Source organism: Sapajus apella, unplaced genomic scaffold (assembly GCF_009761245.1).
Source record: "Sapajus apella isolate SASKATOON/1434 unplaced genomic scaffold, GSC_monkey_1.0 scaffold2, whole genome shotgun sequence".
Taxonomy (NCBI): domain Eukaryota; kingdom Metazoa; phylum Chordata; class Mammalia; order Primates; family Cebidae; genus Sapajus; species Sapajus apella.
The window spans coordinates 43916384-43944369 of NW_022436942.1; the positions used below are offsets into that span (position 1 = coordinate 43916384).

The following is a 27986-nucleotide window of genomic DNA, read 5'->3' on the forward strand; positions in this document are numbered from 1 at the left end:
GAAAGTAGGTGGTGGCGGGGACTGGAAGTAGAGCATCTTATGTGATTGGTTTGGGAAGCATATTTGGCTTTCTCTGGTTGTTCCTGAGTTAGAAAGATGGGTCATAGATCAAGTTTTGACCATTTTTGGCTAATTGCTGCAGAGATTGTGACTTAGACTCTTGGATTATTGGCTGCAGAGGTGATGGTTTGGCTTCCTAGGCTGGCTGTTAACAAAGATTGTGGGTAACTGCTATTGTCATACATAGTTTTTCTTTGTGTGTGTGTGTGTGTGTGTGTGTGTGTGTGTGTGTACATTTCAGAAGGAAAATATCAAAATTATACTAACAATATGATTACCGAAAACCATTTTAAGATCTCTTTTATGGCCACATTTGTCTTTTGAGTATTTTTCACCTGGTTGTAGTCAAATAAATCTATTTTAAAGTCACTTTAAGTAACATTTTTTATATTTTAGATATTTCTTTCTATTTCATATTATTTAACTTTGTTTCATGATTCTCTTAAGCATGTGCATAGTTTGAAAGTCAAATCCATGCAAGAATTATTTAGAGAAGTCTGGCTTCTATTGCTATATATTCTACCTCGTTTGTTATGTTCATAGGTAACCATTATTAAAATTAATTTTATAATTTGAGCTTTTTAAAATGTGTATCTATACATATATACTTCAATATATATGCTTATGTAACATATATGTTTATATTTATACACAGTTTTCATAGATAAGCAGTAACATGAAAAACACTTATTTCTCCCATGGTTTTACACAATATAATCTGAAGCTCATTCCCCAGCAGCCTAAATATATTCTTTATATTTATAAATATAAAGATATTCATTTTTTATGAACTATATTTTTCTTTAGAGTTACAGCTATGAAAGCTCAACTTACTCCAGGATTATTGAGGAATCTGAATGTGTTAAATTCTGTTCTTTTATGTTTAATTTATTTAAAAATGAAATTAGTTTATTGTTATAGGCCATAATATTCCCTGTGTAATATGGCCTTTTATATATGTTGATGTTTTCATAATTGTACTTTATTTTATACATAATCATCTGAAAATTATCAAAATTGGTTTTCTTTTGCGTCTCTTTCTTCTTAGTTTAGGATGGGTCCTGGAGGAATTGTAAGATAATTGATTGGTTGACCTACATGTGCAGTTGAGGGAGTTTTAAAGATTCTTTTCTGCTTGCTACAAAAAAAGTCTCCTGAGATTCAGAACTTTAGACACATGCCATCATTTAATTTATCTTTCAGTTTTAAGTTTCACATAAAGTTCAAAAAACAGATTATTGTGTCATTAAACTTAGGTCTAAGATGTTTTATCTTCCTAATGGGATAACATAGAGAACCTGTTTTGGAGTTTGATCTATAACCTTGTATAACATACTTTACATTTTTGTTTAGGCAGTTTGGAAGGGCTTTATTTTGCGAAAGAAACTGACAACAGCTCTAGAAGCTATTAAGAATGACGAATCCGATGAAGAATACAGAGAAATAGATCTAGAGGATTTTGCATTTAATGAGGTAAGTACCAACTACAGTATGTAAATATTTTTCTTAAAATAGTTTAGTGTACTATTTCGAAGCTAAACCAGTTTCTAAGGTTTTTATCCTATTAACATTGTTACAGATCTTTTTCAAATAACACGTTAGAAAGTGTCCTACTACTTTTCCTAACATCATCTTCATTTATCCTACATGCTTGTGTAATGTGCAAAGGCAGCAGTAAAATATTTACAAGAGTGTCTTTGTGCCTGTCAATCATACACTCCAAGGTTAATACCTTATTTAACTACAATACGGTTACCAACATTAGGGAATTAACATTGATGCAATACAATGATCTAATCAACCTTATCAAATTTGTGAGTTGTCCTACAAATGCTCTATATTTAGTTTGAGATCTCATCCAGAATAAATTGCATTTGGTTGTCATTTTTCCTTTAGTCTCCTTTAAAATGGAACAGTTCTTCATCTTTTCTCTGTATTTTACAAACTTAATACTTTAAACAATTACTGAAAAATTATTTTGTAGAATATCTCTGAATTTGTGTTTGTTATATAGTTTCTTCTCATTGTATTCAGGTTATGTTTTTTTGGCAAGAATACAACAGAGGTGGTATTGCGTTCTTCTCAATGTATCATTGGAAGGTGATGAAGTCTCTTAGGACATAAAATTATCCTAAACTGCATTTGGCTTAGCTACCCAGTTATAGAAGCACTGCCTTAAAGCTTTTTTGTAAGTGGATGGGATATGAATTAATATAACTCATATAATATAAAGCAGATTTTTATATGATGTAATTACGTCATTTAAAAACACTTATCTTTTATGCTAGAAAAAAGTCTATGTCAAACAAACATGAATCATACAACTTTCTCTTTATTATTTGCACCTACCTATATGGTCATCATTTTTCCCAAGTTCTGCTTATCTTTCTTAAAACCTGTCCATGAAGTTTATACTCTGATCATTGTAATCACAGTAGTCTTATGTAACAGATGTGTGAATGGGGTTCTAGTTAAATTTTTACAACACTTAGCCAAGGCTCATGAGAAATGAACAAGGATGTGAATGTGATGGTGAGAGAGAAACCCTATGAAGAGTCAGTGGCTCATCACAACAGTGGAATTTCTAAGAGTGTAATAAACTGGGACGTGCTGGCATCACCTCCAAAGTAAAGGATGGATTGTTGCTTTGTGTAGTTTCTACCACTAAGAAGAATGTGTTGATAAATCTCTTTAGGCTCTAGAAACTGCATAGATCATACTTGGGAATACTGCTCCAGGTTTAAGAGGGTCCCAGAGCAGGGAAGATCTCTTCAGCAGGCCCAGACTATGTAACAAAAAGGACATCAAGTGTAGACATTCTGTTACTAAATTATTCAAAAACATGTGTAATGCATTTATTGTATCTTAATGAGCTTCAAGACTCTCTTACTAGATGCCATCTCACAATAACTCGTCAAATTTATTTCTGGCAACTTTCATATGTTGATAGAAAAATGAAATGCGAGTAATATCACCACATTCCCTAACTGCAAGAGGTAAATATTGTCTTATGGTTGCCTGTATGCATATGTGACATGTCAGTGAGAATTTTGATATTCAGTTTTATGGTATTTTTTGAATTTCAATTAGGAGACTTGAAATCTATTTTATGTATTTTCTTATTTTTTTCTGTCAAACGTAATTTACTGAAAGTCTCCAAATTTCATTGCAATATTGAATTACGAATTTATGAAAATATTTTCATTAAGACTATGGAGGTGAGGCTGTTGTAGAGACAGAGCACTATTGTCCACATCTGAATTATTTTCCTAGGCATAAGCATACCTTAATCAAAAAGAAGCCTTTAAAAATTTATCATTGTTCTATTAGGTTAGTTAAATGCTTTTTTGGAACATGCTGCTGATTAGCATGCTTCTAAAAATGTCAGCATTAGTATTCTTTAGTAGATATTTGGATAGTATAATTGTAAAATATACTACTATTTTATATTCTTTATCTCTCAAATCTTAAATAAATTGAACTGTTTGTTTCTTCAAATTCCTTATAAGGTCGGCTATTTATTCTTAGGAAAAACCGTGTTTTTACTTCTATTTAATTAAAAAACCTAGCTCTCATGGAAACAATTTAAATGCTTTTAAGATACACTTATCTCCAAAATCTTTCTAGCATACTCTCAATTCTAAATATATGTCCAATGTTTTTCAAAACTGAATTTATCTTATTTTTGAAGAAATTGAGTAAATTGAAGAGTGAGTAAATCAAAGGCTTCTTTTCTCACTTCAGTTTCCACAACTTCAGTATGGAAAAGTACTATTTCTTAAGGAATTGTGTTAATGAGAGGTCAGTTTCTGTTCTTTCTGATATGTTAGTACTGACTAAAATAAAATATTTGAAACTTTTTGGAATATCTACAATAGCAAGAAACCACGAAGATTTTGTTCATAGTAGTCTTGTACATATTTTTAGTTAGATTTGTTCCTAAGTATTTATATAAATATGTTATTTTTGTATATTGACTCATATTTAACCACTTTGCTGAAATCACTTATTAATTTTAATAGCTTATCTGTCAAATCTTTTGTATATACTGTATACACAATCGTATCGCCTGAGAATAACAGTTTTATCTTTTTTTTTTCTGGTTCTTATACCTGTTATTTACTTTGCTTGCCTTATTATCCCGATTAATACTTCCATTACAATGTTAAATAGTGGCGATGTTAGCAAATGTCTTTTTCTATTTCCTTGTCTCGGGGTGAAGGCTTTCAATATTTCACCACTAAGTTGTTTCCTATGCATTTCTTACAGAAACTCTATATGCTTTAAGGAAGTTAGCTTCCTTAAGTATCTTAGAGATTAAGATGCTTCTGCTGCTGCTGATGATGATGGTGACTCTATATATGATTTGGATTTTTACTTTTTAATGCATCTCACATTGACTTTCAAACATTAAACCTTGTATTTCTGGAATAAACTGACTTAGCTATAGTGCATTATTTTTTTTATATATAACTAGCTTGTATTTGCTATTATTTTGTTTAGGATTTTCTCATTTTATTAAAAAAGAAACTGACTATAAATTATATTTCTTATATAGCTCCAGCTTTGGGTTTTAGTATCATATTATGTTGGCCTTATACATTTGGTTGGGAAGTGTCTCCTCCATTTCTATTTTCTAGGAGAGTTTGACATAAGATTGAGGTACTTTGTTAAAATTTTGTCTCAATATACAATATATTTTTTGGAAATGTTCCATGTGAACATAAAAGGAGTATGTATTCTGTAGGTAAGCATATTGTTATTAAAATCTCAATTACTTTGAGTTTATTATGTTTTTTCAAAATCTTCTGTATCCTAAGTAATTTTCAGGAGGGGCATTCTAAAATCTCTTACTGTGATGGTGGACTTCTCTAACTTGGCTTTTACTTCTGTCAAATTTGGCCTCATACTTTGAGGCTGTGTTTTTGGGGCATACACATTTTGAGGCTAGCTTAATCATGTGTCACTGATCCTTCTATCATAACATTTTCCTCTTGAACAATAATTTCCCTCTTTAATTGTTTAGGAGCTATTTCCTTTAATATTTTTATACCTACGGCATCTTTCTTTTGGCTACTATTTTCATAATGTATATCTTTCTAACCATTCTCATTAACTTTCCTGTGATTTCAGATTTAAAATGTATCTTATAATAGCATATAGTTGGGTTTTACTTATTTTTATATTTTATTCTGGCATTATTATTTAGATTATTTTAATTGATTTTAATTTAGAATATAATTTGGTTTATATAATTTCCATTTGTTTTCTATTTGTTCTGTTGATTTTTCCCTTTTTTATTACCTGCTTTTGCATTTATCAAGTTTTCTTGTTGTTCTATTTTTTCCCTTTATTAGTTAGTTAATTAATTCTGTTTTGTTTTTTCATACACTTCATTCTTTTCTGCATTAACATGTTTCTATCTAGGATCATTTTCTTTTGCCTGAAAGACCCTCTTTGATAATTACTTTAGTATGGGTCAGTTTTTGATTGCTTGAAAATTCGTTTCTTTTTAAAATATTTTGGAAGGGTATCTTCTCTAAGTATAGAATTCTAGTTAGGCTTTCAATTTGTAAATATACCATTTTGTTAGTATTTCTGGCTTCCATAGTTCCCGTGGAAAAGTCAGTATTGTCTTAATTTTTCTTCTCTGAAGATATTGGCTTCTTATCCCATCTCCCAGGTAACTTTCAAGGTTGATTTTCTGTTTTTGTTTTTCAACCTGGGTATGATTTTCTTTATTTGCCCTACTTGGAGCTGGTGAGGTCATATAGCTTCTTGAATCTGTGGTAAATATCTTTCATCAGTTTTGGAAATCTATTGTCCAAATTTATTTCAAATATTTGTTCTTTGATGTTTGAAGTATATACACATTGTGAAATGCATAAATCTGGCTAATTAGCATATGCATTACGTCACACATTATTTTTATAGTGAGAATACATTCTCTCTTAACATTTTTCAAGAACACAATATATTGTTAGCTATAGTCATCATGTTACATAACAGATCTTTTGAACTTATTCCTTCTATCTAAGGGAAATTTTGTATCCTGTGATCAAGATCTCCTGCAACCTCCACCACCACCCCCACTGAGCACCTCAACCCCTAGTAATCATTATTCTATTCTCTACTTCTATGAGATCAAGTTTCTTAGATTCCCTGTCTGGGCAAATGAGGCATTCTCTTTCTGATTCCTGGCTTATCTCACTTTACATAATGTCCTCTACATTCATTCATGTTGCTGCAAATGATAAGGTTCCCATCTTTTTTGGATGAATAATGTTCCATGGTGTGTTTTCTTTGTTAATTTATCCATTGATGGACACAAGTTCATTCCATATTTTGTTTATTGTGAATAATGCTACAGTGAAGACAATGATACAGGTATCTCTTTGACATACTGTTTTTATTGTCTTTTGGTATACCAAAAGTAGTGTAATTGCTGGGTCATATTACAGTTCTATTCTTCTTCTTCTTCTTTTTTTTTTTTTGAAGAGCCTCCATAATGCTTTTCATAATGGCTTATACTAATTTACCTTTCCACTAATGGTGTGTGAAGTTTCCCTTTTGTCCACATCCTTACCAACACTTGTTATCTTTTGTCTTTTTGATATAGCCATTTTAACATGTGTGCGGTGATACCTCATTGTGGTTTTAATCTGCATTTCCCTGATGGCTAAGGATGTTAAGCATTTTTTCATATACCTATTAGCCATTTGTATGTCTTCTTTTGAGAAATGTCTATTTAGGTCCTTTGCTCATTTCCAGTTGCTTGATTTGTTTATTTGCTATTGAGTTGCTTGAGTTCCTTATGTATTCTGGATGTTAACCTCTTTTAAGATACATGATTTGCAAATATGTTCTCCCATTCTGGAGATTATCTCTTCATTTTCTTCATTGTTTACTTTTCTGCACTGGAACTTTTAAATTTGATGTAAACTCATTTGTCTATTTTTGCTTTTGTTGTCTCTTTGTGCTTTTGGGTTCATATTTAAAAAATCATTCCTCAGACAAATGTTATGAAGTATTCAAATTTTAATTTGGATGTTTCCTACTGACCTACTTTGTATTCCTTAATCATCCTCTATACCTTATCTAATGATGTTTTTAGCCTATCTATTGAATTCTTAATTTGTTATTCTATTTTTTAGTTTTAAAATTTCTACTTGATTCTTTTTTGTAAATTCCATTTATATGAGATTTTCTATCATATCCATTCTTTTCTTTAACATACTGAATATTTTATTTTCAAACATTTCTCATTTAATGCAATACCTGGATCACTTGTAGATTTCTTTCTATCAGCTCTTTATATTTTGATTTTTTTGTCAGCTAAAAAAAGAAAATATGAGAGAGAGAGAGAGATGTATCCCTGTATTGATCTGCTTTTCTAGAATGTAGTCTTTGATTAAGTACCAGACTTTATATGTATTAAAAGTATAAAGACCCTGGAAGATATTTTTTTTCTCTAAAGAAAATTTAATTTTGTTCTGGCACAGAAATATTCTACAGGCAGAGATCGTTTTGAGGCTTATATTCAAGCTTCATTATGACTAGTCTGTTTTTGCTTTCTCTTAGAGTTGAACCAATTTGATGTCTAACTGAAACCCTGCAGTATTTACTGGATTTCTTTCATATTGTTTGTCCCTGAATTCCCATTTCTTTCTTCACAGCACCAAGTGACTGAATAAATTTCTTCTTAGCATTTTTGACACCCATTTGTTGCTATTGTACCTTGATTTTAGTTATCTTGTCTACACATGTACTCCTTGGATTTGGCAAACACATGAAGGGAAATTGTCTACATGACTTTAAGCTCACATTTCTTTGGTTCTCTCCTCCGTGGGATCTTGGTATTACAATCCTAGCTGTCTTAGCATTTCTGCACTTCAACTCCTGTCTTGTCATGCCAGTAAAACTGCTATAAGCAGGCATCATATGTATGCTTGGCATTTCTTACCTGTTGTTAACACAATTGCAAATTGCCCTGAGGGAAAATGTGGAGGAAAATATAAGGTTTATATGAGCATGAGACACTATTCTCTGGGTTCTTGGCTGCTCTGATTGCTCTTGAGTGCCTCGAGCTCCTTTTCTTAGATATTGTTTTTCAGAATATTTGTACGTGTTCTGGGAAAGATCTTCATTCCAATTCAAGCTAATATCATTATGGCCAGAATTCAAATATTTAAAAAAAATTTTAAATTTTAGTTTCAGGGGTACATGTGCAGGTTTGCTATATAGGTAAATTACGTGTCATGGGGTTTGGAGTACAGATTATTTCATCATCTAGGTAGTAAGTAGGGTACCCAACAGCTAGTTTATCAATCCTTACCTCCTCCTGTCCGCCACCCTCCAGTAGGTTCCAGTGTCTGTTATTCCTTTCTTGATGTCCATGTGTACTCGTTGTTAGCTCCCACTTATAAGTGAGAACACGCAGTACTTGGTTTTCTGTCCTTGCATTAGTTCATTTAGATTGATGGTCTCCAACTCCATAACTGAAATATTTATAAATGAGTATTTCAATACTCAACAATCATTTTAGATCTTCTAGGCATTGTTCTTACCACTGTGAAGAAAAGAAATAAGATCCCCGACTTCATAGAATTTATATTTTAGTGGAGGTAACAGACAATAAATACATATATAAATATATATGTATAAAATAAGATGTTGAAAATTACTATAAAAATTAAGAAAATTTAAGGTATTGTGTTTAATTGATTGATCAGGAAAGGCCTGTATAAGGTATAACACTTTAATAGAGATATGAAAATAAAGTGAAGGAATAAGTTTTGTATAAACAAAACAGTATACTGTTTTGGTCTAAAGTGTAGACAAGTATGTAAGGCTTGAAATAGGAAATTGGTGTATTTAAAGAACAGAAAGTTTACAACAGGTAGACTGATCAGTAAAGAACAAAAAATAGAGAACAGAAGAAATACAAATGTAGCCAGGGATTAGTCCACATCAAGCCTAGGATATGATGTCAAGCACTTTGGATTTTATTTCAAATGTGATAGAATATTATTGAGTTTCAAGTAAGGGAGTTAAATATTATTCATATTTAAAGTGGATAACTTTGTTTGCAATGCAGAGATTATTGTTTAGGGAAGCTAGTGATTAAAGCCTGTACCAATAAGGAAAGTAATATTGCTTTGTCTTCCTTTAATATATATTTACCCCTTTTCCATTGCCATCACTTTATTTTAAAATCACCTTAAAACTTCAGATGATGTAATCAAATTGTCTTTTTTTTTGTCCTTGCTCCAACTTTACTTCATTTAAAACTTACTTGATGAAGATTTCCCTTTTTTCACTGATTTAGTTGAAAATATAGTTACCTTTAGGATTAAAACTTCTGGAGTTTTAAGACATATCCTTATGTAATTATATAAAATCTTTTCAAACTTATTTTTTTCTTTCCTGCCAACAATGCTTACAATATGGCAGACAGTATGCTTAGTCATGATAGGTAAATAGAATAAATATGGCTCTAGGTTTAAGGGATATCAGAAGTATATTAGAATAATTTTAGTTAATTATAATTTTTATAAGAGAAGTAAATATAAAATTATCTTGATAAATTAACCAGGATCCAAAAGCCTAGATCAACTGGCCATGCAATGTTTCCTTATATTGACTTGTTGCCTGTCTGAAATGTGATTTCATTTAGCAAGTGATTGACCAAGGAACACTAGTAACCAAGGGTCATTTTATTTTAGTTTTGTTAAGTATAGTTTACCCTAATTTATTAGTGCCAAGAACTATAAGTAATCTGAGATTTTTATCCTACATGAACTCCAACAAGTTAGGATGCTGATAGAATAAATGAAACTTCAAGTAAGAGACAGAAGCACTTATTACCTATGACAGCAGGCAGCAGGAGCTTCATGTACCAATTCTTTTCCTCCAAGTTCCATAAGAGGAAATATGAAGAATGTCTTACCAGTAGTCTTGAGCCTAGGATGTCCTGTACCTTCTAAAAGGCTATTAACCACCCTGCCCATCCTAATGCTCCAGAGAAAGTTGTTACCTTTATTAAACCAAACAGTAAGCAAATTTTTGCCCTCTACCCCAAAGGGAAACAGAGTCTCTGCCTTCCTATTCTGTTAGTTTCACGAACATCTTTGGAAAGATGGTTTGTAACAAAAGCTGTCATAAGTCATGCAGAATTGTTAGCGATCGTGGAGAATTGTATCCCAAAAATATCCATTTCTTGTTTTTACATGACAAATTTTATCGTAAGTATACAATTCCAGGGCTACCCTGAATAATCTGACAGGGGCTGGGACAAAAATCCATTAGATTTATCTCACGGTACATGCAATTAAGGTTACTATCAATAGCCCAGGTGGTTTTCTCCTTAACTTTTTTTATCAATCTTCCTAGTAGGCTTGAGACTTTAATCCAGCTATAGATGGACTCCTTCTTGTCCCTCAGGAAGGAAGTATAAGACAATTCTGCCATCCAAAATAACCCTGGTAGATGAGTTGAAGCTGACCTGAATGCTTTTTAGGGTCCTAGTGCTGTTGGCTTACCACTTAAAGGTATATTATGACCACCACACCTTCTAGGTGGCATTTGTCCACCCCATGGAATGGTTGATGATGGAGATGGGAAAAATATCCACATGTATTTCGCAAGGGAAGTACAAAATCTAGGGCCATGCCCTACTGTCTTGGATTTCTTAGTAAAGTTAAATTGAATTACTATCAAATTGTGTTCAGAGGCCCTGGAAAGGGATGGTAGATCCATTAGTAAGTTAAATGTAGATGCTTGCAGCAGTTTGAGAAAGTCCTGCAAAAGTTTTTTGTTTTGTTCTGGGAAGGATGCTATAGGGACAGTTCAAAGGACCAAAAATCCAAATGTTTCTTTCTCTTCTATGCTTCACAGGATTTAAAGTATCCCTTTCAAGCATTCTGGGTTTTTGTTCTCCATCTACTCCCTCAAAATTAGGGTGTTAAATTTCAGTAGCTATAATTTCACCATTTTTTCTAATCATTCTCTATTGACACTTAGACCTTTCATTTTGAAATTCAGGAACAAGGAACAAGTGCCTTTTTATGAAACATAACTAAGATTAATTTGAATACTCTTACTCCTCTTTTGGCTGGCTGTACCTTGTTTAATCATTTTGGCCTATACTTGCTATTAGAGAGAAAAGATACTCATCATACCCAGGAATGGTTAGGATAGAATCCTGAGTTGTCCAAATAGATCTATATTACCCTCAATGCATTTTACCAAATAATTTCTTAGGAAGTGGCTGCAAGAATATGATATTTTGGAGGGAGAGCCATGCTCACAGCTCAAATTGCTTTAACTAGGTGTGTGGATAGAAGGAGGTGGTAGAGGTAGGCACAGACTATCAGTTCAATGTTGATTAGCTTTTGTGATAACTACCACACTCAAATGGTCCAGAAAACTGAAAACTTGGGCAACTAATTTTAAAGGCCACATTTGTATGGCTAAATTCAGCTGATGGATAACCTAAAAGATAATAACAGTGGCAAAGATTTGAAGGTATAATATGTAGTCAATTTTCCAACAGGAAGGGGCGGGTGTCCACAAGATGATATGTCCTTCACTATAAGACAAATGAGCAAATTTTTCAGGAATCACAAGTCTGGTATAAAATAGTAGGCTCTACGTTAGAAATAAAGTTAGACCCAATTAGTGACTTAATTTCAGTCATTTTCATTAGAGAATGGGCCCTTACCATGGGCATCTGTACGAATAACACAGACAGTTCTATAGGCAGCTGTGATTTGTTTTTCCTGTTTGTGTGCCCAAATCAGGGGGTCTTTAGTTTTTCACATGGCAGTTCCAACTGTTAAGCCATTTGCAACAGTCCAAGAACCAGCTTGGTTTCAGCATAGCCAAACTATCATGGAACCAGGCCCAAGAATTTAGGAGAACTTAGATGAATTGAGGGCCCTTCAAAATGACAACTTTGGTTCAGGCAGTGAAATGTAGATAGGTTTTCCCTGAGAAAGAGAGCAGCTATTTTTTTTTTTTTTTCATGTATAGTGAATGCTACTGAGGCCGGCTGGCTGCATTTTTGAGTATACAATTTTCTTTTTACAAGTGAGGCCTTTTTGGACCTTCTCACATTGTTAGTCATTGAATTAAAATTTTCCCACCCAAAATAGGAATTATCAGGGCAGTGAGTTACAAGACCTCTAACTGCCAGTCATTTGGTTTCTAAAGGAATCAAGTAGAATGAAAATAGGTGCTTTTCCATAGGAGTGTACCTGTTTGCTGTAACAGAAAGGCTGCAAATCCAAAACTAGAAGGGATGTCTCCAGGAGAAAGTTGCCTCCATTGACAGAGGTTCCAATTGGAAACATCATCAGTTACAGGGACCTGTATTATCTAGTACTAAAGGGGTCTGATCAGGTGTTGAGTCTCCTTTTTCAGTAATAAAGGGCTAAAGAGACAGTAGTTTTTCTTTAGTTACTGGAGGGACTGAGCATTGTACATTATCTCACTAGTCTCAAGAAACTTTACTTGATGAACAGGCCCTGGAATTTTGTCCAGATTTATCAGCCACTCCTTGCTGGCAGAGGTGTGATAGCACCCACCCTAATTAGAATTGAAACTAAGATTTTTCTTTTTTATAAAATTGAGATATTATTTACATCCATTTTGACCTAACAAACTGGGTGTTCTTCAAATAGTGAAAGCTTTGGACATCAGATTATAGAGGTGCCTTAGGTGGCAAATCACAGGAAGGTTTGTCACATTAGAACTTCTCTGTCTGCAACTCTTCCTCTATTGGGATAATCTCCTCTAGTACTTAAGGAATGGAAAAGTAACGCATGTTAACAGGGCAAGTTCTACTATACATTCAGATGTAGAAACAACAATAATTGAATTGTTTTGAATTGTCCTAAAAGACCTCACATACAAGGTAACTAATTTCTTCCTCCACTGTGAACCATGCAGTTGAATCCATGTTCTCTTTACCCTAGAAGTCTTGATAGTATAGTGCCCTCTGCTATGGAGGGAAACCCTATCTCTGTCTTCCCAAGCTGTCAGCTATACAGACGTCCTTGAAAATATAGTGTGGAAAAATGCTGTCATGAGACATGCAGATGTGGGAGACACAAGGAAAATTATCTCCTACTATCAGGCTCCTTTTGTATACTGGTGATAATGAACTTCTGAAACAATAATGAATAAGACATTTCCTTTATCCTCAAGTCAAAATGTGTGACTTTTTTTTTTTTTTTTGAATACAGAGTCTTGCTGTGATGTGTAGGCTGGAGTATAGTGGTGCAGCTACCTCAGTTCACTGCAACTTCTGCCTCCTGAGTTCAAGCAATTCTCTTGCCTCAGCCTTCCAAGTAGCTAGGATAATAGTCGTGTGCTACCACACCTAGCTAATTATTTGTATTTTAGTAAAGATGGGGTTTCACCATGTTGCCCAGTGTGGTCTGGAACTCCTTAGCTCAAGCAATCTGCCCACCTCGGCCTTCCAAAGTTCTAGGATTACAGGCCCACTGCACCCTAATTTTAGCAGCAGTTTTTATGAACTAGATCCAGTCTCCTTTAGGGGGAAGCTTTACCACTTTGTCATTAAATATCTATAATATATTTAACATCTAAAATAACAGGTGTGAGTATTACAGGGCAGACAAATCTGCATAGGCACTTTCACTTTTCATCTTTTAAATTGTGAATTAGGTCATGCACAGTACTAGCATTTTGGGAGGCTGAGAAGGGAGAAAGTTTGAGCCTAGGAGTTTGAGACCAGCTGGGGCAACATGGCAAAACCCCCTCTCTACCAAAAAAAGACAAAATAGCCGGGTATGGTGGTGCATGCCTATAGTTCCAGCTACTTGGGAGGCTGAGTTGGGAGGACCTCTGGAGCCCAGGAGGCAGAGGTTGTGGTGAGCCGAGATTGTGTTCTTGTACTTTATCTGGCCTGGTTGACAGAGTGAGAACTCGTCTCAAAAATAAAATGAAATAAATTAAATAAATCAGTTTTAGTTAATGTTTTTATTTGTTGACTTAATTTGACAGACCTTATTTTTGCCTTTACTTTTACAGTATAGAAGCCAACATATAAAGAACCAATTCAATTGTCTTTAAATTTAAACAACCAATACTTCATGAGTCCTTAAACCCAGAGAAGGTGAGAAAAGCTATTAGCATACTATAAATGCAGAGAACCACAACATTCAAATTTTGATTTATTTTTGTCCCAGCCCAAAGTCAAATTCAATAAATTTGAAGGAATAATTTTTGAGAAGGCAGCAAAATATGTTAAGTTGGGCAACTTTTAGCTCTGGAGTTTATGTTTGGCATTGTCTCAAATTAACTTCTCAGAGTTTTACATACTATGGTACATAGAGGGAAAAACAGACAAACAAAAGTGAGCCAAAGGAAAAGACTAAAGAAAAGTGATATATTTGATTTAGTAAAAAGAAACATTAGTAGCACATAATGACAATCTCAAATAATATGAACAGCTATGCCTTCACATTGAGGATGAAAGAGTGGGTTTAGAAAGTGAAATTTCAGATTTATAATGGGCCACATTTCTGAACTGTAGGGATTGTGAGATTCTACAGAAAGTGCCAGGATATATTAGAAAGAATTATTTTTGCTATTGCAAGAGTCAACTTGAGTGGAAGAGGAAAGTGTTGGGCAAGTGGGAGGGATAATGAAGCAAATAGAAAAGAAATCAAGCTATTACTTTTAGAATTTCTAGGACCTATTCAACATAAGCATTGTGATTTGGGGCAATTTTGTGTCAAATGAAAGGCTTATATTAGATGGCACAAAAAAAATTGCATATATAGATGCACATTAACTTCTATGTTATTTATAGCTCATCTTTCTGATAGCCTTATTTGCTATTATATCAAAATTTGATTAGAACATTTTTCTCCTCTGATCAAAAGCTATAATCCAACTTTGATATAATAGAAAATATGTATATCTGATCATGTGTTCAACCCTTAATATACAATTACAAGTGTATCCAAGTTTAACTTCATTTTCAATATATAAGTAAATTTCATGATAATCCTCAAGTAGCCAGAAAGTTTTCCAGATCCTCAGTTGTAAGTTAAAAGAATATCTGAACAGAAGACTTTCTTTTTTAAAAAACAAAAAAAAATGTATGTATTTACTTTGCTTTTAGTTCGGGGATACATATGCAGAATGTGCAGACTTGTTACATAGGTATACGTGTGCCATTGTGGTTTGCTACACCTATTGACCTGTCCTGAAAGATCCCTCCCCTCACCCGTGAATCCCCCAACAAGCCCTGGTGTATGTTGTTCCCCTCCCTGTGTCCCTATATTTTCATTTTTCAACTCCTGTTTATGAGTGAGAACATGCAGTGTTTGGTTTTCTGTTCCTGCATTAGTTTGCTGAGGATGATGGCTTCCAGCTTCATCCATGTCCCTGCAAAGGACATGATCTCATTCCTTTCTATGGCTGTATAGTATTCCAAGGTGTATATGTACCACATTTTCTTTATCCAGTCTATCACTGATGGGCATTTTGGGTTGCTTCTATGACTTTGCAATTGGAAGTAGTGTCACAGTAAACGTGTGTGCATGTCTTTATAGTGGAATGATTTATATTCCTTTGGGTATATACCCAGTAATGGGACTGCTGGGTCAAATGGTATTTCTGGTTCTAGATCTCTGAGGAATCACCATACTGGCTTTCAGAATGGTTGAACTAATTTATAGTACCACCAACAGTGTAAAAGTGTTCCTATTTCTCCACAACCTCACCAGCATCTATTGTTTCTTGACATTTTAATAATTGTCATTCTGACCGGTGTGAGATGATATCTCATTGTGGTTTTGATTTGTGTTTTTCTAATGATCAGTGATGTTGAGCTTTATTTCGTATGTTTGTTGGCCATGTAAATGTTTTCTTTTGAGAAGTGTCTGTTTATAGCCCTTGCCCACTTTTTGATGGGATTTTTTTTTTCTTGTAAATTTGCTTAAGTTCCTTGTAACTTCTGAATATTAGACTTTTATCAAATGGGTAGATTGCAAAGATTTTCTCCCATTCCATAGGTTGCCTGTTCACTCTGATGATAGTTTTTTTTTTTGTTATAATTATTATTGTACTTTAAGTTCTGAGGTACATGTGCAGAATGTGCAGGTTTGTCACATAGGTGCACACGTGCCATGGTAGTTTGCTTCATCCATCACCCCATCATCTACATTAGGTATTTCTCCTAATGGTATCCTTCCCCTACACCCCCATCTCCTTCTATCCCTCCCCTAAACCCCACCCCATCTTTTGCTGAACAGAAGGTCTTTAGTTTAATTAGCACCCATTTGCCAATTTTGACTTTTGTTGCAATTGCGTTTGGCTTTTTCGTCGTGAAATCTTTGCTTGTGCCTATGACCTAGATGGTATTGTCTAGGTTTTCTTCTAGGGTTTTTATAATGTGAGGCTTTACATTTACATCTTTAATCCATCTTAAGTTAATTTTTGTATAAGGGGTAAGGAAGGAATCCAGTTTCAGTTTTTTGCATATGGCTAGTCAGTTTTCTCAACACCATTTATTGAATAGGAGACTTTTCCTCATTGGCTGTTTTTGTCAGGTTTGTTGAAGACCAGATGGTTGTAGCTGTGTAGTGTTATTTCTGAGGTCTCTGTTCTGTTCCATTGGTCTATGTGAGCAGAAGTCTTTATTAAGCAGTAACTGAAATTTGTATAAATCTGCAGTGGAAAGCATGATATATTAACAGACATTTTCACACATAGTGGTATGTTTATAACTCGTAGCCAATCCTCCTGAATTTTTGAGATTTTTATTTCCCTCGGCATACTAGGTAATGCCAAATCTATGTGATATCAATAAGCATGAACACATAACATATAAATTTATTCTCTTGGTAGTATATTTTTGGTTGTGGTTATGTAATTACCAAAACATCTTTAAAATTTATATAAAAACTTCTCTTTATGCTTCTAGAAATTTCTAAGAGACAGTAGTTGAAAAATTGTTCTGGAATTCTATAAAAGTTTCTATAAACTTTCTATTCAACCAAGAAAAGCTATTCTCAAAGTTTTCTGTACTTTTAGATATTAATTTTAAAATGAAAATTTTCATCAGACTTTATGTAGTCTTTCCAAGGAAGAGCACTCCATCAACATTTATATGATGTGGCAAAGAGGTTTACTCTGCTTTGTGGGATCTAGTCCTGCTGAAGAGCAAAAACAGCTGGATTTCCAGAGAATATTAAAAGAAGATGATTTGGCAGTTGTTTAAGAAAACAAAATAAAAGCTGTTTGTAAAAAATCAGCATAAGAGTCAGGCAACTTGCTTGACAATGATGGCCCTTTTCCATACCCACTCCTCAGGTGGCATGCTGCCTTTGTAATATTATCTTTTTCACATTTTCTCATCAATTTAGCAGTTTTCACCAGAATAAGAATACTAATTCAATTACAGCTGATATGCTGTGGCCCTTGATATTCCCTGAGGTATGACTGGATTTTCCTTTGTCATTCAAAACAAAAAAATTAAAACTCCAAGTTCTGAATCCTGTTTACAATTTTACATCAAATAAGAATATCCATTCCCCCTTATTTTAACAGAACAGTCATTAGATTTATTTGTCATTCATGATGAGCTAAAGAGAGAATTTTGATTGTATAAATCAATAGGAGTTTACTGAATTACTAGCCTGATTTAAGAAGCAATCAACATAAATGACTTAAATATATTAGAAATAAATGCTCATATCTTATTTTCCTATAATTTTCCAAATGTACCAAAGCATGTGTGCCTCCTTTTATTTTGGAGCCTCCCTGAACTGTAGCCATTGTTTCCTGACTCCCATTTTCAACCCTTTTCTTTCTGTGAGGATGAGAAGAAGAAATGCTTATGGCTCTGGTGAGAGAGTTTTGTCTCTCTAGGCTGCTGTCTCTTTTTCCAATAACACATTTTTTTTTTTACAAATATTGAATTATTTACAAATACCGAAATTTGAATATTTTAATTAACAAATACAAGTTGTATATGTTCATACATTGTATACATTAACATGTACACTACCTCACATAGTTACCATTTTTTTTGTGGTAAGAATGCTTAAAATGTATTCTCTGAATAATTTTCAAGAATACAATGTATTCTTATTAAACATAGTCACCATGTTGTTCAATAGAGCTCTTGAATTTATTCCTCCCATGTAACTGATAAATAGCAATTCTTCAACCAAATATGTATTTAAAGACATATATAACTGTGATATATACGTTAATGTTCACTATCTAGAAGGAACTTAACAATTGACCTGTCTAATAACTAACTAGAGGCGCACTATTTACATAACATTTAAATAGTGTGAGTTTGGTTAGGTTTCCTAAGACTAAATTCTATTAAGTGAAATTCTATCATTGCACTACCTGCCTGTAGTCAGTATGTCCCAGGCCTGCCTTTCCAATGGTCTTTCAGAAGAGGCAGTCAAGACATACTGTAAATGCATAAATGAAAAATTGCATTTACATCCCCTCAGAATAAATTATTCTAGTTTTAAATTATAAAATGTTCGATTATCTTAGAACCTTTTAAAAAAATAAATTGGTATTCTATGTATCTTTTTCCCAAAAAAAAAATGAAATGCAAAACCACAGAAATTGATTCTAAACCATATTAGATAATCGAGTAAAGATCAGATAATTACATCCTAAATTATGCAATGATAACCTAATTAGCAGGTTCCATTGTAGTAAGAGAGAATAAATTTAGAAATTCCATAAATTGAAGAAAGATGTTTTAAGGTAAAGAGAGAGAGAGAGTTTAAAATAGGAATTTCAAAATTTTGGTTTAAATTTATATTTTTGTTATTTGAAGAGTTGAATTAGAGAATATAAATCAGGGACCATGTTGCTTGTATTGTTTTATTCATTGCCACAAAATTTATTTATTTTTCTTCTATTCAGAAAATTTGCAACTTTTTTTTTAATTAAGAAAAAGCTGGTTTATAGACAGTTTATCGAAAAAGTGATACTAACATTAAAATACTATAAATTTTCAGTAGTGATGTGTGTATTTTTAAAGAGCTAAAAGATTACTTCCTCAGTTCCATCTATATTTGGCTCAGAGTCATAGTTACAAACAGTTAAATATACTGAATAGTCTGTACCTCATTTTTTAGAGCATTCAAATATCAAGTTTTCTCTTTATCCAAAGTGTAGGGATGAAAGTCTTACTCCATTTTTAGCATGTTTTCATTAAACATGAATATCATCTCACAGTAGTAAGTCACAAATTTTCTGTAAATAAAAATTCTGATATACTTTGTTAGCATTTATAGTTTATAAGACAATTTAAAAGAAACATTATAAACGTTATGCAAACTAAGTTATGTACATTTTAATATTATTTGTGCAGGCTGCCTTAGAAGAAGAATGGCTAGCTTTAGATTCCACCCACTTCCCTTCACAAACACTGCTTCCCTCAAACCAGCTGCATTGGCCAAAGGTAACATGTCATGGAAACTTCTGAGTGCTCCATCTTTGCTCATTTCTTAAGGTTATGCTATGTTGCAGTGATTAATAATACAATTTATTGACTTGAAAAACATAATTACTTTTAGAAGCCTCTGACTTCCTCCTCATCCCCAGATGTAATTTTTCATGTAGCTTTTCTTTCATTTGCTCCTACTTTTTTTCTTTATTTTGGATTTCTTTCAACACTTTATTTCACAGTAGCAAAAAAAAAAAAAAAATGAAATGCTTCAGCTGCATATTTGGCAGTAGACTAAAATCACTAGTTGACAGCACTTTAAAAATACAAAAATATGCATTAAGAGGGCAACAGCTGAAGATTTTCAGTCAGAGGTCAATGGACTGCAATATTTGTTATTTATTTGATAATCTTTGAAGTTTTAGTTTTCTGAGATTTTTAAAGATCTTTGCAATTAATCATTTTCTATATGAGAGCTATCCCAAAAAGCATAGCTTCCACCACTACAACAAAGAACATATATAATATTTTCCATAAATTTCATTTTATTAACATTTTAAATTTTATAATGAGTTTTGCTTAGGAGGCTATTTGGTAATATGTATGTAAAGTAATACAAAATAAATGAAGTTTTAAAATTTTTAAATTTACTTCACACTTATTTACTTTTTTTTTTTTTCTAAAAGATTCCTGGAAACTTAAAACGGGATGATACTTCATTTAATTTGCCAAGTAATCCAGCTCAAGCATGGCTATGTAATGACAAAGAAAATTTGTTTTCTTCAGAACACACACAATTTAATAGCAGGTAAGCTGAACTACTGTTTTAGAGAATCAACCTGTAAATGACAAGAGTATTACATATCATACAAAAGTAGTACTGTTATAAAAATAGATGTGAATTTACTTATTCAGAAAATGGAACATTTAGTATTAAAAACATCATGGTCATACAGAGTTTTCCATGTAAGGAAAATGTATGAAGTAGGTACCTTAAAGCAACTACAAAATTTATATGTCAGGGAAATAATGTAATTAATTATTATAAACAAGTAGATCTTTAAATACTGCTATATAGGTACAGATAAGGATTAGACTAAAAATTCCAGTGCTGTGTTACTTTTGACAAAGGAATTGAAATATGCTTCAAGTAATTGAAATGTAAACATTTTAAATTAATGGCAGACTTTTATTGCTTTTCAAGATAATGTTTTTTGCTAACTTAGATTTTATTTCCAAGTTTGAGACAACATAAATAGCTTGTAGTTTTAAAAAGTGCTGATATACTTCTGTGGTAAAGTGCTTTTTACTATTGCCAGATCAGAAAACAGAACTTCTTCCTGGACACCTGAATCAAAGACCAGTAGAAAGAGTTTGCTAAAATCTGAAAAAGAAAAGAAAATTTCAGAAGAATGGTATGTAGTCAATTTGATGCTAAAATATTAAATAATTGAGAGACTGCTAAATGTCCAAGACAAATATTTTTCAAGATTTTAAGAATACCTATATTAGTTTTTAAGAAACCATCCATCTGATTAATTTAGTTTCTTAAATGGGAATTCACATTTATTTTAGTATGCTATAATTCAGATATGCATGTATATATGTATGTGCATATCTAAATATGATCTGAATATTTGTTTTGCCTTTATTTAAACTTTTAATAGGGGCTTTAAGGATATTTCTACTGCTCAGCAAATGTTGAAGAGGGCACAGAAAATGAAATCAAAGAAACTAAAGAAAAATTTAGGTGAGTAGTTAATGTTCTTTGAATAATAACTATGTATGCAAAATTGAAGATAATTCTTTAAAATATATTTTATAAATTATGTTCAATAGGAACAGTATTCAATTCACAGATGTATATTTCTAAGATAATTACTCTGAAAAAAAATCTTAAAACCTAAGAGAAAATTATGCTATACCATTGAATGATTTATACTTTTAAACACTATTTTTACTTTTTTCGCCTCTTTCTTATATACTTCACAATTGATTATTCTGTCTATTTTGTACTAAGAATTATAAGTTGTTTTAAACTGGTTCATGTTGTGAAATGCTGATTCTAAAGAGTATCTGCTTCACTGCTTATTCTTTTGTGTTCTTTTAAATTGATTGATTTTTCAATAAATTATATAAATGTATCAGTTACATGGATTTTAGTTATGAAGATGTCACAATGTGAAATCTTGGAAAAGCACTGTTTATATATTTTGTGATTTTGTAGGACTTGGGAAATGTTAAAAAATATCTTTTATTTATCCCACTTATGAGGCTAGCCTTTAAATCATTTGTCTTTCTTTGGACACCTCTAATCATTTTAGTATAATTAACCTATGGAGTCAGAGAAAAAATAGGTTATTATAATATTTCTTATTAAAACTATTTAAAATTATTGAATATAACTTTGTATTTATTTATAACTGTAAATATTTACTCATAAATATAAGAACATGGTTATTTATACTGGTTTTGAGTTTTTTTATACATTACTTACTTTTAAAGTTCTTATTGTTAATAAAAAGTTTCCATAAAAGACCTGTTACTCCTGAGCAATGCAATAAATTTATACTTTTCCTATAGTTCTAGCTTATGTAATCATATGAAGGAGTATTTCATAAAATTATTTTTATGTTTTTATATTAATCATATTTAAATTTTTTCAGTAGAATTCTAAGAACCACATATAAATATAAAATTTTTAATCAAGTAAATATTGCAAAAGTGCTTTTGATTTTCAAGGAATAATTGATATTTATTGGCACATCACTTAATAGCCATTGATAAATTACTGGTGATTCATTTTTATATACAGAAGTGTTCAACTTGCATATCTTACTGTAATATTAGTGATATCATAATTTTTTACTTTTTTGTGATAACTGATTTTTAGTTAGTAAAACTTTTCAGATTTAAAACATTGACATTTCAAGCATTTTTAAAGAAAATATAAACACTGTGCTTTGTAATTTGTTTGTACCTCCTGCACTGTCATTTTGTAAACTCCTGTTAAGCTCATCAGGGTTCTCTGAACTGAATGCTATGTGATGGTTACCCATTGAAATAATAGCTCCAAACTCTTAATGGTAGTGAGACTCTTTCAGTTCTAGAGATATAGAATCTAGCAGTGTAAATCAGGTGGTTTGATAAACTCTATTATTGCTCTGATATATATGTTTCTACCCATCTTCAGCAGTATCAAAAACAGTCTTTAAACACCTGTTTTGAGAATAATAAAAATTTCTGAAACTCCTGGGGCAAGTTCAAGCATCAGAGGTGGTTTAATAACTGATTCAGCCAATATTCAACAAATAATTACAACATAGTTGTATTAAAACAATTTTGCTAGGCCTACTTTTAAAGGTATTTTCAGTGTTTGCAATAAATAGCTTTCAGTATGGAAAGCAGAGGAAAAGCTTAGCTTGTCAGACTTTCCATATGATTCTGCCTCTGGGAAATACATAGGTCTTTCTTGCTAACTCTTGTAATTGAGGGTTTTGGGGGATTGAAAAATTTTTGATAGAGCAGCATAGCAAGTGTTTTAGTAAAGGTTTCAGTAAGGAATATATGCTAATACATAAAAATTATTCGTTGAATGGCCATGACCAGATATAATTATCAGGCAAAAATTAAGCCTCTTTTTATCAGTCACAAGGGGGCATGGCAGGGTAACAAATGAAAGAGGATAACCAACTTAATGACCACATCTTTACCTTAACGTTTTGAGTTAGGTTAAAATCCTAAATGGCACTTGTGTAATATTTATGGGGATTATTATTCTAATAATATGATTATAATCTAAATCGCATTATTACTGTGTAAGATTTTGTTTCTCTATGTATCACTTTTGTTTTGCTTTTTTAAATAAAGATATTAGATTAATGAAACATAACATTTTATCTTTAAAACCTGAATGCTGCAATGTAAAATTTAGTGATAAGTTCTATATTCTTACTTTTTTCATTCTATTCTTTGTTCACAAGAGATATACAGATTAGAAACATTAAAGGGAAGATTCAAGATGAAAAGCATGAAAAAGAAAACCTGAGAGATTTTTTTCTTTATCACATGATGTATATCTTCTGTTCAGTTGATGATGTAGCATTATGGCATTTTTTTTATCTGTGAGTGAATCATTTAAGATTCTGTGCCTTAGGTTTTCTTCTTATAGAATAAAAAATGTTTAGTACTTTCTCAAGTTTTATAATTCAATCGATCTGTGTGATACACTATTAATTTGCATCTGTCTCAGATAATGACCATAATTTAAAATTTTTACTCACTAATGAGCTAAAACAATGTTTAAATATTTAAATTTGGTTAAGCACGGAAAGATTTACTAGTAATTTTTAAATATACTTGGAGATTTACTTCTTACATAGGCAACTCACCAACTTGAAATTTTTAAACCACCAGAGGGCAACATCGTCTATAAAACTGCTGTGATCTAGCTCTGTGGGGGTGGGGGGCATGGCAGGAGGGGTGACAGAGAATAGGAACTATTAACTAATATAATAAATTATGTCCTACAATCTAACCAAGTAGTAATCCTCAAGGAAATGGGGCACATTTGCATGAAGTATGGTGGGTTTAAGTCAAATTTCTGCCACAGAAAACCTTAGAGCAAGTTGCTCAGTGGCAAGCACTTAATATTTCCTGTTTGTATTGTGTACATATTTTTAACAGTCAAGGGATATGAGTCGATAATATTTGATTTATTTAAGATGAAAAGGAAAATACAGCAAAAAGTAGAGGGTCAATGAATTTAAGAAAATAGAATGTAATGGAATCAGTTGCAGAGCGAGGGGAGAATACTTATGAGGAAGTTCATTAATGAAGAAGCAAGAAACTGAGGAAAGATATGTTATGGGCAGCTATTAGAGGAGACTCAGTATTGATGACTTCTATTGGTATAAGTGAGGACATCTGATTAAAAGAGAAGGAGGGTGGAGATGGAGGAGGAGGGTGGAAAGGGAAGAAGAGGAACTGATTGGAAACCGCAGGGTAAAATCTAAAATTGTGAGGAGTTGTCATTATTTACAGTTTATGTTTGGGTTATGGTAGTTGTTTTTCCTAGTAATTGCTTTTAACCTCTTGACTGGCGTAAGCTTGAACCAATAATGACTGGTCTTGGTGATCTGTATTGAAATTTAGCAGATATCCAGGAAAGTATAGGACTAAGTCCTGCAGTGAAGAAGATCCTTTGTAAGGTGAGAGTTACTGGTTTATTGAAAACATGCAGGGTCAATAATCTAACAGTATTGAATATAACTGGTAACAAGACTGAGATGAGGTGGATGCAGAAAGGGAGTGGGTGTTTGGTTTTGACGTGGAGCATTCCTCAGAGTGCTCAGAGAGAATGGGGTCTGAGTACAGGAATTTTGGTAGAGAGTAGCTAGTAAGAGGTTTAAGGGCTGGGAACATAGGACAAAGACATAACATGGCTTTTCTGCCAGGAATTAAGCCAGCATTAAGAAAGGCTAATTTTTTATGTAAAGTAAGCAATTCAGGTTGCAGAATGATAATAAATGTATCTAAGGAATGTTAAGGGGGAGGGACCAACAGGGAAAAGTATAGACAAAACGCCACCAAAATGAAGTTTATTCAAGATGCATTTTGTTTACCGCATTAATTTCCAGAAAGATTTTACAAGAATTTTGATCAAATGTTACTGTGTTGTGCTGTCAACAAACAAATAATGAAACTTATTTGAATAGTAAGATCCTTGAGGACTGAAACACACTTGATATTTCAGACCTACTACCATGCCTAGCACCTGGTGGATATTCAATAAATGTCAATTGACTCAAAAAAACTAGATAGAAGTCACTAAAACTAGATAAAAGTCACACATTTTACAGTATGTGTGGACATTTTGGTCGTTTAAATACATGCTTATATTTGGGGAAGTTTAAATTACTAAATAGTACTTCTTGTAAGATGATGAAATATTGGTAGTTAAGCTTATTTTACAGCACTGCTATACTTGGCAGCTGCAGAAAATGGGCAATAATACCAGATTTATATGTGAGAAGAAAATACTAAAATAAAAGGGCGAGATAAGTTAGAATCATAGAAGTTAAACAGGGATTGATTATACAAGGAATTAAATAATATTTTGGATATTCTAATGCTTAACTAAAATTATATTATTTAAATGAAATACTAAACTGTTAAGTATAGAGACACATGCATGATAGGGACATGGTTACTTACCTAGAGGTTTCTTGAAACATTTTTTGAACGTCTGTTTAATACCTATTTTCCCAACGCTGGGAAAGTCATTGCTGGGGGATACAAAGATTATTTTTTAAAAATGACATAAACCTGCTGCTGATTATTACAGAGGAGTAGACTTAAGTGTACAAAACTGACTTTATAATGAATAAAAATGTGTCACAAATTATACTGTTTACAATTACCTTAACCCTTGGCTTTTTTAAAAAAAATACTGATCTTTCTTAGAAATACTGCATAATTTCACCCACACTCTCTAGCCAGTCTATATCATATGACTGATTTATCAATTTATGGCCTTTTTTAATATTTGAGGCGATACTATTCATTTTGTTTGGTTATAGGATCATTATCTTTACCTCAAGACACCATGGGAAAGTAGATATCTCTTTATAAGTAAAAATATCCCAAAACTTTGAGCACCACGTGGCCCATATTCTGTACTCTGTATATGCCCATTTGATTAAAGATTTGGAAGTTGCAACCTACTTAATGTGAAAAGCTTCCTAATTATGTGATAGAAATAATTTTCCTGTAAGTCTAAAAAGCAGAGCCAAAACTGTAGCTTGAGAAATGTTTATGGTAATATGAAAAACTAACAAGAAACCACAAAAAGCCATGACTATTATTTTTTTTCTCCCTTGGAAAAATCATTGCTGATCATCAAGCAAACAAACAAACAAAACTTAAATTAGCTAGAGTTTGTTTCTATTACTTGCAGCCCCAAACTCTTAGACATTATTATAGAATATTCTTTACTGGGATCAGCTTCTTCTTAAGATTCATTTCTTTCCTAGAACCTATAAATATTGTCTCTGCAATTGTTTATAGTTTTTACAATATTCTAATTATCTTCACACTTTAATGTGTGCACCTGGTCTTCACTATATCTACCTGTGAACAATGCTCTTCCAGAAATCCTTCCTGGCCTCTACCAAACAAAGTCACTTCCATTCTCTGCTCTTCCTCAACATTTTATTGGTAGTATAGTCCATGTTATGCTATATTTAATAAACAAATGTAACATCTCAAAAAAAAATACTGAGTTGTGTTTTGATTTATTAATTCATTTTTTATTGAGGTAAGAATACTGTCTTATTACCAGTTACTTCCAGGAACTATCAAAAATCAATTGATTTTTTTTTCCCCATGTAAAGTACTGTTTCTTGCTTCTTATAATTATCCTTTTGCAATTTGAATTAGTTCAAGATTATATCAATCTGTGCTGATGCAATCATATGTTTGAAAACAAAAAGAAATTGATAATGTAGCACTCTTTATTGCTCTTGGGGAATAAAATTATTTTAAGTAAATCGAGCTTGGTAACCTTTCTAAATATTTTAAACGTATTACATTATTTGGCCTTGACAATAGTATGAAGAAAGTATGATTGTTATCCCTATTTTACATATCAAGAAATCGAGTTTATAAAATCAATTTCTTGATTTTACAAATCAAGAAATATAAAGATAATTATTTCACCAAGGAAATGCCAAAGAACTTAAAAAATATCCATAGCTTCTGTTCAGTGCACTGTGTTGAATGAAATGGAACCAACTATGAGTCTATTTTTATATATTCCAGTAAATTTTATGAAAAATGTAAGTTTTTTAAAGAATATAAACTGGAAATATTTCATTGTTTATGTCGTAATTATGTCTATGAGCTGTTATTTGTTGAGAACCTACACAAATGTGGGCATGGGACTTGATGCTTTACACACATGATCTCATTAATTTGTATAGTAGCACTAATACTTCAAAGACAATACAGTATTATTTCTATTGGACAGAGGAAGAGGCAGAAGGTGAGAACAGTTTTTCCAGAGTCATACAACTAGTAAAAGTTGAAACTGGGATCTTACCCAGGTCTGTTGAATTGTGATGTTGCTGTCAGAAAATACATAGATCAAATGAAAAGACAAGAGCAAGAGAGTAGAGAGATGGTTATAAGATAATAAACAGGTTGTAAGCCCATGTTAATGTCTTTCTTCATTGACTAATGGTTCTTTGACATGCCATTTTTCTTGTAAATGACTTAAATGATATATAATACTTATTTTATGAAATATCTATACACTGATTTTTATCATTCTTACTGATAATTCATAGTGAATGCATAAGAAACATTTAACTACTATAGTACCTGAGATTCCATATATTAATATTTATGAGATGTACCTAAATATTGTCAAACATTTTCCCTAATCTTGAGAAATACAACC

The 27986-nt window shown here is 32.3% G+C and overlaps 1 protein-coding gene across 1 annotated transcript in view; it reads left to right on the plus strand.

The window, feature by feature from the left end:
* Window positions 1-27986, plus strand: part of LRRIQ1 (leucine rich repeats and IQ motif containing 1) — a 206090-nt gene that overhangs the window by 107421 nt on the left and 70683 nt on the right. Inside the window, exons 18-22 of the mRNA XM_032297035.1 lie at window positions 1414-1533; window positions 19451-19540; window positions 20212-20333; window positions 20845-20940; window positions 21193-21275. Coding sequence (XP_032152926.1) covers window positions 1414-1533; window positions 19451-19540; window positions 20212-20333; window positions 20845-20940; window positions 21193-21275 — 511 coding nt within the window. The remainder of the gene's footprint in view (window positions 1-1413; window positions 1534-19450; window positions 19541-20211; window positions 20334-20844; window positions 20941-21192; window positions 21276-27986) is intronic.